This window comes from Gopherus evgoodei, chromosome 2 (assembly GCF_007399415.2).
Source record: "Gopherus evgoodei ecotype Sinaloan lineage chromosome 2, rGopEvg1_v1.p, whole genome shotgun sequence".
Classification (NCBI taxonomy): Eukaryota; Metazoa; Chordata; order Testudines; family Testudinidae; genus Gopherus; species Gopherus evgoodei.
In genome coordinates, this window is record NC_044323.1 from 244,315,277 (window position 1) to 244,329,559 (window position 14,283).

The 14,283-nt window shown below is 43.7% G+C and overlaps 1 protein-coding gene across 4 annotated transcripts in view; it reads right to left on the reverse strand.

The window, feature by feature from the left end:
* Positions 1 to 14,283, reverse strand: part of TPD52 (tumor protein D52) — a 70,356-nt gene that overhangs the window by 3,512 nt on the left and 52,561 nt on the right. For 2 of the 4 annotated variants that reach the window (XM_030553324.1, XM_030553326.1), the window contains exons 4-6: positions 14,036 to 14,137; positions 1,732 to 1,773; positions 335 to 383 (exon numbers count right to left, since the gene is read on the reverse strand). In XM_030553324.1, the coding sequence (XP_030409184.1) occupies positions 335 to 383; positions 1,732 to 1,773; positions 14,036 to 14,137 (193 nt within the window). The remainder of the gene's footprint in view (positions 1 to 334; positions 384 to 1,731; positions 1,774 to 14,035; positions 14,138 to 14,283) is intronic. The other 2 variants (XM_030553325.1, XM_030553327.1) reach the window with 1 other exon arrangement.

The following is a 14,283-nucleotide window of genomic DNA, read 5'->3' on the forward strand; positions in this document are numbered from 1 at the left end:
AATACAGGTGCAATTGTCCTGAACTGAAACAGCATGATCCAGCCAATTTGTGCTGTTCTGAGCATACGAGTGGACCAGAGAGCAGTTGTCTTCCCACCTGGGGATTTTCTGGCATGAAGCGATCATAGTTGGCTATCACCCTGCATTTCACAGCATTACTTGGTTGTCAAATGACTACATTTGGATTTTTAAAAAGCAGCTTAAGAGGTTAGTTGCCCAACTGCCACTAAATTTTAAGGGAAGGGATCTGAGCACCACATTTAGGTTCCTTCAAAAGTCCCAGCTTAAGTCTCTAATAAAACAACTGTTTCCACAGGCAACTGGTTAGATTTACCTTTAAGTTTTCAACCTTTTCTTCAAATGACTTGAAAGTAGAAGAATTTCTAGGGGAAAAAAACCCAGTGATTAGTTTCTTAAAGCGAGAACAGGAGCATAGTAATACTAGGTTAGTTTTGAGACAATGCATCCATGTTTCCCTGTCCTATGTCAACATGCTTTTGACAGCCCTCAGATTAATGTATCTTTTGGATAGTAGTTTTTGAACATTTTGTAAACAGTTACTTTAGGCCTAAACTGTACAGCTAAAGAGCTTCAAATAAAATCATGTCTAGAACTTTCAACTGCAAGCCAAGAAGCTCATGTTATTACTACCTTTGAGGCAGTCACTCTTTATAGTGCTTAACAGCAGAATAAAAAAAAGTTTTCAAGTGAAGTTACTCATTGCCTGTAACTCAGTGACAGTATCCTTTACAAAGGTAAGGAGGTAAGGTACTGTAGAATGCCAGATTTAGCTTGTCATTAGTGACTTTTTCTTGACTCTTCAAAAACAGGTTGACGGCTGTTGGCTTAGAAAAGTTAGCTAGCTCAGTAAGACAATTTAGTCACATCCAATCACTCTAAAGGCTAGCGAGTTATTATTAAAGACAACTCATAGTATGTCTCTCTCAAAGTGAAAAAGGTTATTTACCCTGTCCCTCTGGAGACAGCCACTATCAACAGTAATAAGTATTCTCCCCATCTCTCACAAGTAGAGACTATTACACTATGAAAAGGTAAAATGCAATACCCTAAGACAAAAACAATATTTAGTCGTAGTAGCCTAGACAAGGAGTGAAATTTTGTCCCCACTGAAATAAATGGCAAACATTGACTTCAGGAGGGTCAGTAAGTCACCCAAGGATTCTATATCAATTGCCATCAAATTGCAATGTGACCTTGTGCCTTAATCTGTGTCACCAGATGGAGGAATGCTTATTTCTGATGCAGCCAGCCTTAGTGTTTGTAATGTACTCTGAACCTTATTTAAGCAATTAGAAGTCAGCAAGAGAAAAACTGAGCTCAGAGGCCAAACTGCTTACTGTCCTATGGGTTAATAAGAAAGTAAGTCTCCATTTTAGAAGAGCTGTAGACAGTTCTGAATTTGAAATCATTTAGTAGCATACTATTTCTAAGAAAATAAAGACCATTCAGCTTCTCACCATAAGCAAATATCATGTCTAGGATGTGTAATTGCCAATAGAACAAGTTCAAAGAAATAATGAACTTTCTGCAAGAACAGTCAGTACATGCTTTATCCTAAGTCAGTACGGTAAATTGTTCTAAAAACCAAGATGTTTCCATGTATTTAATTCTACACATGTGGGTGGGATGGGGGAAGGAAAGAGGATCAGTTCAACTAGTAAGACAATACACATATACAATAGCTGAATTACATACTAAAACATACATTACCTCATAACAGGCATGCTAATTGAATGTTGTATGGAGCGTATACTAAGTGTCAGCATTAAGAAAAGGAGAGAGAGAGTGAAGTTAGTTATGATCAATTATGAAAAGCAATTTGCTTAGAAACCCTATGCATCAGGTTCCATGCAAAAAGAATCTCTCCCCCCATAACTGAAGACGTCTGAGACCACAACTGTTTTCCCAAGGGCAGTTTCAAATAAACTGGAGTCATGCACACATTCATAAAGAACATGCAAAAGAGCTGTAGTAATACTTTATTAAAAATATGCCAGTTAAAAAGTACATTCTGCATAGTTGCAACATAGTTTCTTTGTCCTTTATCTACCCATTAATTTTTCAGACAGTGAGAAACATGCTATGTTTGCAATGCTGGTAGTGTCAAGTGAATGCCAAAAGCTAATCATTCACATATTCCCTCCCCTTGAATGATGCTTACATTAAAGGATAAATTCTTTCAGACTATCACTGCGTTAATTGCAATGGGACTCCTGCATATAGAGTAGCAAACAAGTCAATATGGATCCAGGAGCTGAATATTAGTTCACTAGCATCATTTAGAAACAGCTCAGTTTTGTGGATTGTCAATCCATTACCTTTCACTAGGATTAGTCATAGTAACTCAACAGGCCTAGTTTCAACTACAGATGGTTGGGAAGTTTCCAACAAAATAGTTGGACATATCACTCCATTGTCCCAGAAAAGCCAATAGCTTGGTGGTTAGGGCTTTCACCTGGGATATCACAGACCCAGGTCAAGTCCCAGCTCTGATTTAGGTCTTTGTTTTGTCCCAGTGTGGAACAGGAAAACAGTTTGAAAGCTCAAGTTTGTGGGACAGGAAGAGTTTCTTGCCCAGCTTTAACCTTAACTTTGTTTTTGACGAACCACAAGTTTAGTCTTCAAACTTATTAAATTTTATCCCTGTCATCACTCAGAGTGTAGTTAGTGATACGGTTTAAGTGATGTGGACAACTGCTCATTAGGAAGGAGTCATTAGGAGGATCATAGACCCAATAGCAACTAGATTGTTTCAGACAGTAATAACTTGAGCCAATTTAATCCTCCCTAGGAAAAGCTCAGCATTCTTATTTTTAATTCCCCATCCCTCCCAAATATTTAGTCCTACTCTACTGTAGATGTGTAGTCTGTACTAGTTGAGTACCATACCAGCTTCTGTAGAGCAGTTTTATTGGACATGTGTCTTCTCCAACCATACCTGGATGCTTAATCTTGAATCAAGAGTCAATACACCTCTACCTTGATATAACGCTGTCTTTGGGAGCCAAAAAAAATCTTACCGTGTTATAGGTGAAACCATGTTATATTGAACTTGCTTTGATCCAGAGTGCACAGTCCCACCCGCCTGGAGCACTGCTTTACCACATTATATCCAAATTTGTATTATATTGGGTCGCATTATATCGGGGTAGAGATGTACTGTCATTTAAGAGTTCTCATCCCTGGCAGTAGCTAGTCATTCATCTCATTCTGATAGCAACTCAGTCTCCCCTAAATTAGGGGCTCAATGGTAGAGCCACTTTGGTACTAATGAAAAGTTTCCAGAATAGGTTTAGAATGTAAGGATTTCTGGAGATGTTTAGACACCGAAGAGGTTAAAAAGCTTTAAGATAAGCCAGGACATGTTGCTAACTGAATATGTGACTGAAGATTGGGTAGTAGTGCTATATACCGCAAGTCAAACTCTGTGTCAGCTACTAGTTTACTGAGGTTGTGTCTGTGCTCCAGTCATATTTAGTCATTGTTTCACCTTGTGTATATCTGCTACCCATGTCCCTGTAGGAGGCCCAGCTTCTAATAATTAGATTTATAGAGCCTATTTTATCCCCTGCCTTCAGGATGAATCACACTTCTGTATTGAGTCCCATTATGTGATGAGAGGATTGACACAGATCCCAACTTTGCTAGATGCCAAGTTTCTGCTCAATACGTTTTCTAATGCACTCAATAGTTACATTTTTCCAGCAGTGGTCAGCCACCTGTCTGACCCTGTAAGAGGCTCTCACCTCTAGAGATAGGAGTCAAAAAAAAAAAAAAAAAAAAAAAAAAGATGCCTACTCTTCCCCTGGTATTACAGTCTACAAACCCACCCACCCACACATACAAGAAAGTTAGTGTACAAAAAGTGACCTTCAAGGATAGCATTTGCATATTGTCTTGAGAAACGTACTGTAAACACATGCTTCAGTGTTCAGCTTTCAATGGAGAAGTTTTCACTGACTTCAAAAACCATGCACAGTTCTGGAAATACATCTCTACCCCAATATAATGCAACCTGATATAACATGAATTCGGATACAATGCAGTAAAGCAGCGCTCCAGGGGGGTGGGGCTGCACACTCCAGCAGATCAAAGCAAGTTCGATACAACATAGTTTCACCTATAATGCGGTAAGATTTTTTGGCTCCCAAGGACAGTGTTATATTGGGGTAGAGGTGTAGTTTAACTCTCATAGTACCAAAAATCATGTTTGTTATGTAGCTATGATGTGTTTTTAGTAACTCAGCCCAGACAACTGATTCAAAAACATGCTTCATTCTAATTAGTAGCAGTCAAACTTGGAAACCAAAGTAACTTGACTTACAAGTCCAATGTTACAACCTGGCTAAGTGTAGCATACCCAGATACAGGATGTGATCCAAGAAGATATTATCTGGGAGGACACCAGGAGGCGCTTCATCCTGTCTGCCACCACAACAAATTGCTGGTTCAACAGTTTTGTTCGTTCAACATAAAAAAGCCAAAGCCAGCCAAATATCCAGGGAGTGGAGCCTCTGCTCACGGCTGTTGGAATGAGGCTTCAGGAAAAAGACTGGGAGAAATAGGTCCTTGCTGCGTGGAAGTTGGAAACCCACATGGTGTTCCTCCGGAAGGTGAAGTTGCACTTTGTCCTTATAAAAATGTAGTATATTGGAGGGGGGGTCAGATGCGAGGGCCTTGAGTCAGAGACCCTCTGGCTGAAATTATGGCAACTAGGATTAGGCTACTTTATAAGGCAAGTAAAGTAAAGTAGTTGAGCATGTCGCTAATGGTTCAAACGGAGGCTCCATCAGCCTTGAGTGTACCGAGTTAATGTCCCACGGTGGGGGTGGGCTGCTGAATTTGAAGGGATAGACAGGCTATACCCTTTAAGAAACTGCTCAACTCTGAGTGAAAAGCTGAGATGGCAGCCAGGTGAACCTTTATCAATGAGTATGACAGGCCCTACTGTTTCAACCTTAGTAGGTAGCCCAAGAGCCAAGGGGAACTGAAGATTGCGATGGAAGGACATGGCTCTGCAAACACAAAATAAAGAATCTTTTCCACTTGGCTAAGTAGAACGCCCTGGTCGATGGTTTTCTGCTGCCCATAAGAACTTCTCTAATGGGGTTTGAGCGTGCAAGCTTGAGTGGATTCAACCACACAGCTTCCAAGCAGTGAGATGGAGAGATTCGTGATTTCCGTGTTGGAGCTGGCCATGATGTTGAGTAGCGAGGTCTGGAACTAACAGCAGGGGGATTGGAGTCTTCACCGAGAGTTCCAGCAACATGGTGGACCAATGCTGGTGTGGTCAGGCTGGTGCTACTAGGATGACAGAGGCCCCGTCGCTCTGTATCTTGAGGACAGCCTTGTGAATAAGTGGGATGGAGGGGTGGGAAGAGGAGGAGAAAAGTGAGAACATGTAGAAGAGCTGGTCCTTCCATGGGAGAAGGAAATGCACCTGCCAATGAGCCCTGGCTGTAGCTCAGGAAGGAGCAGAATTACAGGCACTTCCTATTGCTCCTTGTGGTGAACAACTCAACTTGGGGAAGACCCAACCATTGGAAGATATTGTTTGTTATGTCCGGGCGACTGGGCCATTTGTGGTTGCGAAAAGTCCTGCTGAGATGGTCTGCTAGCTCATTCTGAGATTTGGGGAAGCAGGGAGCTTCCAGAAGCATTGAGCGTGTTATGCAGAACTCCCAGAGCTTGCAGGCTTCCTGACATAGGGGAAAGGAGCATGCTTCACCTTGTCTGTTGATATAAAACATCGCTGTTGTGTTGTGTGGTCAGGACTGATATGCATTTGCCCTCCAGATGAGGCCGAATGGTCTGACATGCCAAACGAATCACTCCTCAGCTCTGACGTTGATGTGAAGCAACAGCTCCTCTGGAGACCAGAGTCCTTGAGTTCTGTGCTCTCTAAGGTGAGCTTCCCACCACATCGTTATGATTGGTCACTGACGCATCAGCAAAGGGTGTGGTTTGAAGAGTGTGACACTTTACACACAGTGTCAGGGTCAATCCACCACTGAAGAGACTTGAGAACCGTTGATGGAGGCATGACTGCCCTGTCTAGACTGTTTGCTTGGTTGATACACAGATGCTAGCCAAGTCTGCAGAGGTCTGAGTTTGAGCCTTGCATGCTGGACCACGTATGTGTATGACACCATGTGTCCTAGGACTTTCAGACAACTCCTTGCTGTGGCTGTAGGAAACTGCCTAAGGTCTTGTATGTCGTCATGTATGGCCTGAAAACGTGACTGAGGTAGAAATGCTCTGGCCTGTCTCAAGTCTAGCACTGCCCCTATGAACTATTCTGAGTAGGTGTGAGCATTGACTTGAGTATTTGACAGGAGACCCTGCAAGTCAAAGGTGGATCTTATCAGGTTGACTGGCTGATCCACTTGTGTCCTGGAATGTCCATCACTAATCAGTCATCGAGGTATGAGAATACCTGAACCTGTCTTTTCTGCAGGAAGGCGGCCTTGACTGACATGCATTTGGTGAACACCTGAGGTGCTGATAACAGACCAAACAGGAGCACTGAGAATTGGCAGTGAGCACCTCACCACCAACCACTACCACCTTAGGAAATGCCTGTGGGGTGGGATTATGGAAATATGGATCCTTCAAAATTGGGGGCAGCATACCAATCTCCTGGATCCTGGGAAGGAATAATGATGGCTAGAGAGACCATCTGAAACTTTAGCATCTTTGTGAACCTGTGAGGTTGCGAAGGTCCAGGATGGGTCTGAGACCCCCCCTCCACTTTGCTTTCAGTATTAACAAATACTGGGAGTAAAGACCCCTTGCCCTTGAGCGCCAGCAGAACCTCCTCCCATGGCTCCTGCCGATTGGAGTGTTTGTACCTTCTGCATAAAGACTTGCTTGTGAGAAAGGTCCCTGAAGGGGAGGTGGGGCAGTGCAGGGGGAGGAGGGAAAGAAAATTGGAGGTAATATTCCATTTCTACCATGCGAAGGTCCCAAGGGTCTGGAGGTGATTTGGGACCAAGGCCGGTATAAATGAGATAGATGTGCCAAAAAAAGGGTGGGAGAAGGAAGGATCCAGTTGGCTACCATGTATGTCATCCTCAGGCACATCTTCAAGAAGGCATGCCTAGGGCCTGGTGGTTGTTTCGACAAATCAAATCCCTGGTTGTTTGGATACTGGGGTTGGCAACAACGGTTCTGGTTTCTAGGCCACCTTCAACTGTAGTCCTGTCTGGGCTGGCCTTGATACGGAAGAGGCATAGGCTGAGGCCTAAAATGTCTGCGTTGAGTGGCTGGGGTGTGCAGCTCCAGCAATTTCAGACTGGCTTGGAGTCCTTTAAACTATACAGCTTAAAGTCAGTCTTCTCTGAGAATAACATCAGCCCCTCAAAAGAGAGGCCTTGTACTGTCTGTTGAACCTCCCCAGTTAGGCCCAAGGCAGCCAGGAGCAACGACATTCGTATGCCTGATGACCTGGCACGAGATGCTGCATCTGCAGAGTCCAGTGCTGCCTGTAATGTCATCCTGGCCACAGCCTTGCCCTCATCTACAGGGGCAGAGAACTCAGACTTGGAGTCCACAAGAACCAGCTCAGTAAACTTGGATATTGTGTCCCAAGACTTAAAACTGTAGTGGCTAAGGATCACCTGCTGGTTAGCGATGCAAAGCTGGAGCCCTCTGGTGGAGTAAACCTTCCTCCCAAAGAGGTCCAGCTTCTTTGTGTCCTTAGCCCAGGGGGTGGGTCCTTGCTGCCTCTGCCTCTCCCACTCATTGACTGCCACCACCACTGAAGAGTCCGGCAGGGTGTGTGAGAAGAGATATTTGTACTCCTTAGAGGGTACAAAATACTTCCTCTCAACCCCTTTTGCTATAGGGGTCAGGGAAGCTGGAGTTTGCCAGAGGGTCTTGGTTTTCCTGTACAGTCTTGATTAGGGGGAAGAGCTACCTAGATGGGACTCACCTGAGGCAAAAGTGTCCAATGTTGGGTCTGAAACCTCAGTGACCACTTCCATCTGAATACCCAGATTCTGTGCTACCCATCTTAACAGCTCAAGATGGACTCTGCTGTCCTGTGAAGGAGTCCCAAAGAGGTTCCCCCATAGCCTCCTTGGACGACTAGGACGCCAAGGCCTGTCTGGCTCCTCGACGCATTCATAAGATGCCGCACCAAAGTCGGTACCAGGAGTGTTGGTAGTGCCGGATGCAGTGCCAGGAGTGGCACTGGCAACAGTGGTCGAGTCACGGGAAGAGACCCTGCTCCAGGACTTTGCTCGTTCCTCAGACATGACCATGAAAGATGGCCCTGACACAGACCCCTTGGACTGGTGGTATGGTCACAGGGTCCTGAAAGGCTACTGCACCAGTGCTTGTAGTGGCATCTGCCACTGTGGCCACAGCACTGGAGGGAAAGTTTGGGTCATGTCTGGCCTCTGGTGTGCCTGTCCTCTGCTCCAGCTCCTCGACGTGCGGAGAGGGTGTGCTGGGAAAAGGGTGAGCAGCACCATGTCAACAAGGGTTTGCCTCTGGATGGCACAATGGTCTCTGGTGCCGGAGGCTTTGAGGCGGATGGTCTCCTGGGCTCAGGAGAATTTGGGCCCATCAGGGCTATAAGATCCCTTCCCACCTTGAAGGTTTCTGGGGTAGAGGGAAGGTCCCTCTTCCACTGGCACCAGACTAAATGGGCCTGCTTGTGGACCCAGAGCAGACAGTGCCGTATGTTGCACTGCTGTAGAGTGGCCCAGCACAGGTCACGCTCCCTTAGCTGGCTCATGCTCTGGCGCTCAAGAGGGGATGCGCCCTGTCAGTCTTCCTGTGCTTATGAGGCACAGGTGACTGGGAGTGGTGCCGAGACTCGGTGCACAGGGCAGTCTTTGGTGCCGGGGAGTGCCGGTGCCGAGGGTCTCTAGTCCCAGAGTCTTTCCTCAGTGCAGCCTCCCTAATCAGAGCTGGTGCACTGCGCACTGATGCAGAGCAGCCCAGTGCCAGAACCCCAGGTCTCGACTCAGATTGCAGCCACAGGGCTACCTCCATCAGCAGTAGCTTCAATCTGCGGTCCCTTTCTTTTTTAGTGAAGGGATGAAAACTCCTGCAGATCTTACACCTGTCCATTTAATGGGACTCACAGCCCGCCTAATGTGTCTGAGTGCGTGGGTTGCCCCGGGCATCAGTTTTTGGCAGATTCCACATGGTTTAAGCCCCTGGGACTGAGGCATGCCCCAGGAATAGAAAAAACAGGGAGAACCACCCCCAGTAACAAACTCAAACTTATCTAAACTATTTAGAAGAGAAAGTAAGCAAAAGCTAATAGGGGATCACTCAAGCAAGAAAGAAAGCACTCCAACAACTATCACAACAACTATGGTAAGAAGGAACTGGAAAGGCAGTGGGTTGGCAAGGCCCTATAAGTGGCATCATGGAGGCACAACTCCAGGGGACTCCATAGCCGACCCGATGGGTGCTACTAGGGGAAAAACCTCTGGTGACTGTGCATGTGGTGTGCACACACCTAACTGGAGTGGATATGAGCAAGCACTTGAAGCAACAAAGTATAGGTTCACTACTTAGTGGGGAAGGAGAGCTGGTGATTGACAACACCAAGACAGCTGAGGGGTTTAATGCCTATTTGTTAGGCATTAAACCTATTTGTATTCTAAACAGCAAGGCCTGACTAAACTCATCCTAGGGAAGAACCAGGGGAAATTTTCAAACTGTTAGCAATTAACTTTGAAAACTCATGGAGGGTGAGGTCCCTGAGGGCTGAAGAAGAGCAATTGTTTCCCTTTTCAAAGACTGGTCTGAGTCCCACGGTCCTTAGTACCTTTCAACCTAACTTCAATACCTGAAAATGTACTAGAACAAATTATTAAATAATCAGTTTGTCAGCACCTTGAGACTATTAGAGTTATAAGGAATAGCCAGCATGGATCTGTCAAGATCAAATCATGCCAAACAAAAACTAATTTCCTTCTTTGATAGGGTTGCTGGACAAATGGGCTGAGGAAGCAGTAAATGCGATTCTGACAATCCCACATGATATTCTCAAAAGCAAATTAGGGAAATTTGCTATAGATTCGATTATGATCAAGGTGCATACGCAATGGTTGAAAAAACCACACTCAGAGTAGTTATCAATTGTTCACTGTCAAACAGGGAGGACATATCTAGTGGGGTCCTGCAGAAGTCTGTCCTGGCTCATTCTATTCAACATTACCACTAATGACTTGATAATGGAGTGGAGAGTATGCTTAAATTTTGCATGTGACACCAAACTGGGAAGGGTTGCAAGCACTTTGGAAGGCAGGATTAGAATTCAAAATGACCTTGATAAGTTAGAGAATTGATCTGAAAGCAGCACTTACGGGAAACAAAAAATGCTCAGCTACAAAATGTGGAGTAACCAGCTAGACAGTAGTACTGCTGAAAAGGATCTGGAGTATTATAATGGATCACTGTAGAATCCAAGAAGTGGGAGGGAGGAAGGAAGAAGGAAACCTACCAGATCTACTATGTCTTCTGAGGAGACTTGGACCAGTAAGCGAGAATAGAAACACACATTTTAAGTGTCTGAAGGTATGTCAAAGGCAAGACAGGTGTCAGCGATCAAAACGGAGTGAAAAGAGGTCCTTAGAAACAGCACATTTAGCTTTAAAACAGATTCTCTATTAAATAGATCTCTCTAGCATAGGGGTGGGCAAACTATGGCCCACAGGTGGCATCCGGCCTGCCAGCCATTTTAATCCAGCCCTCAAGCTCCAGCAGGGGAGCGGGGTCTGTGGCTTGCCCCGTGCAGCTCCTGGAAGCAGCAGCAGCAGCAGCATGTCTGGCTTCCAGCTCCTACACATAAGGGCAGCCAGGGGCCTCTGCTCCACACACTGCCTCTGTAGCTCCCATTGGCCGGGAATCACAGCCAATGGGAGCTACAAGGGTGGCACTTGTGGATGGGGCAGTGCATAGTAGAGCCGCCTGGCCGTGCCTTCACATAGGAGGCAGAAGGGGGACACGCCACTGCTTCTGGGAGCCGCATGAAGTAAGCGCCGCACAGAGCCTGCAGCCTGAGCCACCACCCCCACATCCCAACCCACCCTCCAAAACCCTCAATCCTAGCCCAGAGTACCCTCCTGCACCTCAAAGCCCTATCCCCAGCCCCACCCCAGAACCCTCACCCCGCACCCTGAACTCCTCATTTCTGGCCCTACCCTGGACTACTCTGAAGCCTGCACCCCCTCCCACATCCCAACCCCAATTTCATGAGCATTCATGGCCTGCCATACAGGCCAAAAAGTTTGCCAAGAGCCAAGAGGCACTGGTAGGGATAAAACATTGAAGACAAGATTATTATTTTGCAAAACATCGGACTCAAAAATTTAGAATATTTATACCATATGTCCATTACACACTGTTAAGATACTTGAATTACTGTATATTTAGAAGTATTATAGTTTCTCATGCATGTTACCCCTGAACTACCTTTTTAATACACAACCTTTTATGTAGTATTGTGTGAATATTCTTTTATGCAGCTAAACTGTCAATTCCATCAATATTTATTACCCCTGTCAAGGTGTCACCCCCACTCTGAACTTTAGGGTACAGACATGAGGACCTGCATGAAAACCCCTAAGCTTATTTACCAGCTTAGATCAAGTAGTTGCCACCACCAAATTGTTTAAACAAACGTTTATGGGAGAGTCATTTGGAAACTGTCCTCCCCCCAAATATTTCCCCAGTCTTTATCCCCTTTTTCTGGCAAGATTGAGACTGATTCACCTCCCACCAATTCCTGGTGAGCCCAGATCCAAAAAACGCTTGGATCTTAAAAAGAGGAAAAATCAGGTTCTTTAAAAGAAGACTTAATTAAAGAAGAAGAAGAAGATAAAAGGAGTACCTCTGAGATTAGCATGCAAGCTACTCTCAGACTACAGATTGCCCAGAGGGACATCCTCTGTTCTGAAAAACCTTAGTTACACAAAGGCACCCAATTTGATCCTTCCACTATGCAAAAACTGAGTCACAAAAGAAAATAAACATAATATAATACATTCCTTCTCTAAACACTTACTACTTTTAAGAAATGTTAAATGGCTGATTCCTGGATCCTTCACTCTGGCACAAACTTTTCTGAACAGACAAAAATTGATTTTCCTCCTCCCTCTTTGAAAACATCTCATCTCCCCATTGGTTCCTCTGGTCAGGTGTCAGCTAGGCTATGTGAACTTTTTAACCCTTTTACTTATAAAGAGGAATTAACCCATAACTGTCTGTTTATGACAACCCCTTATACGCTACAGTTAGTCAGACCAAGATGATCCACCAAAGTCGGTATACTAACATTAAATTTAGTAGCTTGCCTTTTCAGTTGCTTATAAATCTGAGTCTTATTTGCAAGTTAAATATTTAAATTTGCTTAGGATTCCAAAAATAGTATATAAAGGGTGAGAAATAGTGTAGCTAAGTAGATTACAGACATCAGTATGCATTGATTACTTGGAAATGTATTTAGCCTCAAGTATTGTGACACCAGCGTAATTACTGAACAGCGACTGTGATGAGAGACACTGAAAGGAAAACTGCTACTCTATCAATGCACCGCTGAACAAACATATAGGGTACAAACAGGGGACCAAAACTTTAAAATCAGACATTAGAGGAAGGAATTCTGCATGCCATTGACCTCAAAGCCTTTTCATGTCTCTTTACAACATGCTTCCACAACTGTTCCCCCACCTCTCAGCTTCCTTTCTTTTACTTAAAAAAAAAAAAAAAAAGTAGTATTACAGTTTTACTGTATCTTGATTTCTTGTTCATTTAGGAACTCCCCAAAATGACAAAATCCAACCCCTGACATTAAAGATTAGGTTATTTTTATTCTGTGTAGTTATGATAAGGGACATAAAAGTGTTGCCTACATAAACCGAATTTTAAAAATTAATGTGGAAAAGGCTAAACTATATGTGCTGAAGTTGTATTAACAATTCTAAATCCCACCTTACCTAAAGGAATGTGAAAATGCCTGCAATCTGCAAAACACCAGAGTAAGCATTAAAAAAGAAAGGAAGTTCTGATAAATCTAGTAAAATTAATCTCATGTAGCTACTTCTCAAGCACTCATTTTATAGAAGCAAGAGAGGTAAATGGCAGCACTTGATATGCAGGGTGACTATTACACTGTTTTCCAATGCAGTTCAATTCTTAAATGGATTACATTTCTATGGACCAATTAACAGGCAAATAATTTAGTCCACTAATGCAAGACAAGCTACAGCAAGACAGAGGCAAGATAAACAGGAATTTTGCAAATTCCTGTAGTTACAGCAGTGCAATTGCACAAGCCTGCAGATGTTAATGGAGTCAGGAAAAAGAAAAAAATAATCTTTCATGCTGGTCAAAACAGGAGAATTTTAAACGGTCTTGGTATTAGTGTGCATGAAAGATACAAATATCATGGCTGTGCAGTTTTGGCACAAGACAGCAACAGATTTTCAGTTTGGCAGTTACCAGCTTTTAACCTGGCACACTGGCAATAGTTCATAAAAAGGTAATAAAAATCAGGCTCTTGAAATGAAGTTACAAATAGCTTACAAAACATGAAACATGACTTAAGGAAAGCAAACAAAACACCAAACGCTACCTATACAAAATGGATTTTGATGCAAAAATTTTAGACAGTCATGAGAAAATGTAATGTGCTTCCATAGGCTGAGATAGCCAAAAAACCAGGAGCAATGAATACTGATGAAAATACTTACTGTGTAAAATTCTTCTAAAGAGAATCAATGACATTAGAAGTAAAATATTTTAATAGTAAAGTATTTTGCATATATAAACCTCTTATATGAATAGAATTGCATATAATGATTTTAGGAGTGCATTCCACAAGCAGCCACTCTCTCACCCAGGTCAAGTCAGCAGCAGATGCTCTGCAGGTTCTTGGTATACTAGTCTGTGCCTTTACTCACTGATCAGAAGTACAAGTGAAGTTAATAATTCACTCTCCCCACCACCACCACACACTGAACTTCAATATAAGATTAATGAAACATACTTCACATCTTCCAGCTTCTTTGTGATGACTGAGCCAACTGATGAAAAAGCAGCAGAAGCCTTCTGCCCAGCCTGAGACAGGGTTTCTGATGTCTTCTTATATCTATATTCAAACAGCCAGAGGTAAATAGGATTCCATTAGTAAGTCAACAGACAGTTGCAAGTTGTGCAACATTTTGATACAAAAATCTAAAAAAACCACATGAACATTAAGTCTTTGAATCAAGATGGATATCCAAAATATGCCCC